This window comes from Cajanus cajan, chromosome 4, assembly GCF_000230855.2.
Source record: "Cajanus cajan strain Asha chromosome 4, NIPB_CcT2T_4, whole genome shotgun sequence".
Classification (NCBI taxonomy): domain Eukaryota; kingdom Viridiplantae; phylum Streptophyta; class Magnoliopsida; order Fabales; family Fabaceae; genus Cajanus; species Cajanus cajan.
Genome location: NC_138520.1, coordinates 65,123,066 through 65,127,103, shown reverse-complemented (window position 1 = coordinate 65,127,103; position 4,038 = coordinate 65,123,066). Strand labels below are relative to the sequence as shown.

Genomic DNA, 4,038 nt, shown 5'->3' with positions numbered 1-4,038 from the left:
TCAATTTTTAAAATAGTATAAGAACATATGACATTATCACATGATTTTGGAGTGTGAGAAATAACTGATACCACTTATATTATACTAGAGTGGATCCATGAAAGGACAAGTTGAGAATATAATAATAAGACATAAATGACAGCTATACATTCAGCCAAGCTAGGAAACGTGGCGGGGACAGAAAATTTGGAATGAGAGAGGCAAGAATATTGAGTCTATAAATTGCAGAACCCCGTGTTGTAGGAACATATAGTGTCCACGTGTTTGAGTGATAGAGTTAGACTCAGCATCTTAACATAGTATCTATCCATAGATAGAATATGGCTGGCCCAATGAGACCTCAGATTGTGTTGTTTGGCTCCTCCATAATTCAAATGAGCTTCGATAATGGTGGTTGGGGTGCTATTCTAGCTAACTTGTATGCTAGAAAGGTCTTTTTCTTTCTCCTTCATCTTATCTTCACCAATTCCATCTACACTTGCATATTCTGCTTCTCATCTTGGTTTTTCTGTATTTGGAAACTAGCCACACTAAACTAACAGCCTCACACATAGCAGACTTTGTTTAAATATCCACCACAATTTGATATATGTTGCAAGGGGTTCTATCATTTGATTTGGTGATTTCTCTGTCAAACAAGTTTTCAGTATTCCCACTGTCAATTTTTTTTTAATTATAGTTAGTTTTATTTTGGTAATTCGAGGAATAAAGATTTGTGTTAACAAAAAGAGGTATTCTCATGATTTTTTTTTATGAAGATTAATCACTAATTTTAATGATAGATATTTTGTACAAATTATTTTCAATAATTCTAATTTCAAATTAATTAAAAATAAAATAAATAAAAATTTATAAATAAAGATAATATTTACAAATTATTTTTGTAGAATTGAGTTAGACAAAATTCATATTCTAATATCTGAAATATAATTATTGAAATACAATCACTTAAGTTAGACTTTTGAATAAATTATATGAGGTCTTAAGTTTTATCTTCTTATTATTATTATTATAAATTAAATATAAAACTTATTAAAACAAAACTAATTCAATACTATTAACATAATTGAGAGAAAATATTTTACTAAAAAAATAGTTAATTAATTTTTTTAAAAGAAATTAATTATCACAAAAGATTGACGAATATTTTGTATGTTGGTGACACATATCTATAAAACAGTGAAAAAGTTTAATTAATTACTATATATGGTGAGGTAATGATGTGATACTCTCTGGTGTCATCGATGGTTTTTTCATTTGTTGATAATTTATTATTATAGATGAAAGTATGATTTTTTAACTGAGTGATTTAAAAAGCTAGTGAAAACTTAGCTGCAATTGAAAAGCAACATGAGATGTGAGAGCTTTTTCACCAAATGCATGAACAAATATTAATTTATACCTCTCCTATATACCTTTTTGTTTGTCATTATTGAAGATAATTAAATTAAATAATGTTAACATGGGGACATAGGCGGACATCATCTTGCGAGGATACTCAGGTTGGAATTCGAGGCGTGCTTTGGAGGTTCTGGATGAAGTTTTCCCAAAGGTACACACAAAATAGCATGTTAATATTTAGATTCCATCTTCTGCTTTTCAATATTAATTCTCTTTCTGTCATTTACCAGTGCCATATGCAACACCAAAGAGAGCCACGAAATTCGAAAATATTTTTTGGGCCACCCAATATTCTATTATAAATAAGAAAACATAGTTGAAAAAACCTTATTAAACATAACCGATTAATTTTTTTATTATTATCAGCAAACAAGTAAACACTTCATTTTAAATGGAACATGTTAGGAAGTTTAATTTGTTTTTAATTGTTTAGATTTGGACTCATCGATCCTTGCACAATGTGGTTGGTGATAACTTCATATTTGAGTGACCCTTTTGTGATGTTATTTTGTTGAACTATGCAGGATGCTCATCTGCAACCATCATTGGTAATTGTGTACTTTGGTGGCAATGATTCTATTGATCCTCATTCATCTGGCCTTGGTCCTCATGTACCCCTCGAAGAATATGTTGGAAACATGAGGAGGATTGCAAATCATCTTAAGGTATTAAATTAATCTTCCACATCAGACTTTATTCATCCACCTCAGATATATAATACAAGCCTTGCAACAACTTTTTTCTTTCTTTAATTGTAATATGTTTGACACATATCGTAATGTTTGTCAGAGCCTCTCGGATCATATTCGCCTCATATTTCTCACCTCTCCTCCCATCAATGAAGAACAAATACGCAAAAAGCTCAGGTTTCGCTTATTATCATTTATCTTTTGTTTTACTTGATTGTGGATATATAGAGAAATAGATGCATGATATGTCAACACTTACATATAAATTTCTATCAATGAATCCAGTGCAACGCAGTCAGGAAGAACCAATGAATCATGTGGAGTATATGCTGAGGCGTTAATGGAGCTTTGTGAGGAGATGAATATCAAGGCCATTAATCTGTGGTCTGCAATTCAGACAAGGGATGATTGGTTAGACGTTAGTTTCACGTAAGTATATATATATATATTTTTTTGTAATTATATTAGTTGTGTAAAGTATTCATCCTGATTAATTTCTGTTGAGAAATTTGACTGATCATTTTTAATAGAGTTAATCTGATTGTTGAATTGAAAATTGCTTAAATTTCTTCATTTGATTATGTTGTTTGGTGATTGCTTAGGGATGGGGTTCATCTATCAGCAGAGGGAAGTAAGGTGGTAGTGAAGGAAATATTAAAGATCCTAAGAGAAACAGATTGGAAGCCAAGTCTGCATTGGATGTCACTGCCAACTGAATATTCAGAAGATTCACCATATTATCCTCCTAGTCCTGATGGAACAACAACTATAAATGTGTCTCACATTATCTCCCGAAGGTGTTTGCAGTGGGATATATAGAACTATTTGTCTATATTTTGCATACTATATAAAAGAGGCTCAATTGTGTTGTGTGGAGTGGAGCCCTAGGAAGAGTGATCTTTCCCCTACCCTTTGCTTTATGGGAGTGCTTTTATTATTCTATATATTGTCCTTTTTGTTCTGTAACATGCTCTCAATTTGTTATTTATATAGAATTCAACTCAATTCACGCCCTACGTTAACCCTGCTTTCAAATTTCAATCTCATATATCTTCTCTGATTATGGTGTCTCACCAGTCACAATTTTACTCACAGTAAAAGCATTGTTTTTTTTTTTTTAATATTATTTATCTCTTAAATTAATCAAACTCATAAATTGGTATTTATTTGATTAATTTCGAAGAATAACTTATATTTCTGAAGCTGCTGATCAGAAACAACATATCACAGTTGAGAGCCTGCTTAATTTGTCCAATTGCCAAGGGAACTAATTAATGGGGTGTTTCAACATTCTTACAAAGTGTTTAATTATGAGATAAATATTAACCAAATTTCTTATGGGGTGTTTCAATACTCTTACAAAGTGTTTAATTACGAGATAAATATTAATCAAATTTCTTATGATCTACTTCCTCTTTACTTAAAGTTTAAGGAGTAGAGAGAATGTCTTGTGCCCTTTGCTTAAAGTTTAAGGAGTAGAGAGAATGTCTTGTGCTAAAGTTTAAGTATCAGGCTCGATTTTATAATTAAGAGCATCTGCAGTGGGGGTTGCTTATAAGCAAACCCCCATTAGAGATGCTCTAATGTAGATGTCGTCAACATAAAATATAATTAACTTTTTACATTGATAGTTACATTTCAATTTAAAAAAAATAAAATTCACCTTCATCTTCCACCTCCCCTCGCGCCCACATGTTTCCTTTGCCTTAACTTCCCCTTCTTCTATAGTGCATTATACCTTTCTTATCTCAAGTGTCACATCCTTGTCTTTGCCATCCCCACCCTCATGTTCTCCTCCCCTAACCCCTAATCATTACAACTAATAATTATTAAATATGTCTATAATTTTTATCTAATTTAGATAATTATTAAATTTATCTTATGTTTTAGAGGATAATTTTTTGTGATAAATACGGAGTTATAGTTAATTTTATTTAAAGAATGAAAT

At 31.1% G+C, this 4,038-nt stretch overlaps 1 protein-coding gene across 1 annotated transcript; it reads left to right on the top strand.

Annotated features, from left to right (window-relative positions):
• Window positions 1-246: 246 nt before the first annotated feature.
• LOC109791632 (GDSL esterase/lipase WDL1) lies at window positions 247-3,095 on the top strand. The gene is made up of 6 exons (XM_020350945.3): window positions 247-431; window positions 1,475-1,552; window positions 1,926-2,066; window positions 2,191-2,267; window positions 2,376-2,519; window positions 2,693-3,095. Exons 1-6 carry the CDS (start codon window positions 321-323, stop codon window positions 2,907-2,909), a joined length of 768 nt encoding a protein of 255 aa, XP_020206534.1. The 5' UTR covers window positions 247-320; the 3' UTR covers window positions 2,910-3,095.
• Window positions 3,096-4,038: the final 943 nt, after the last annotated feature.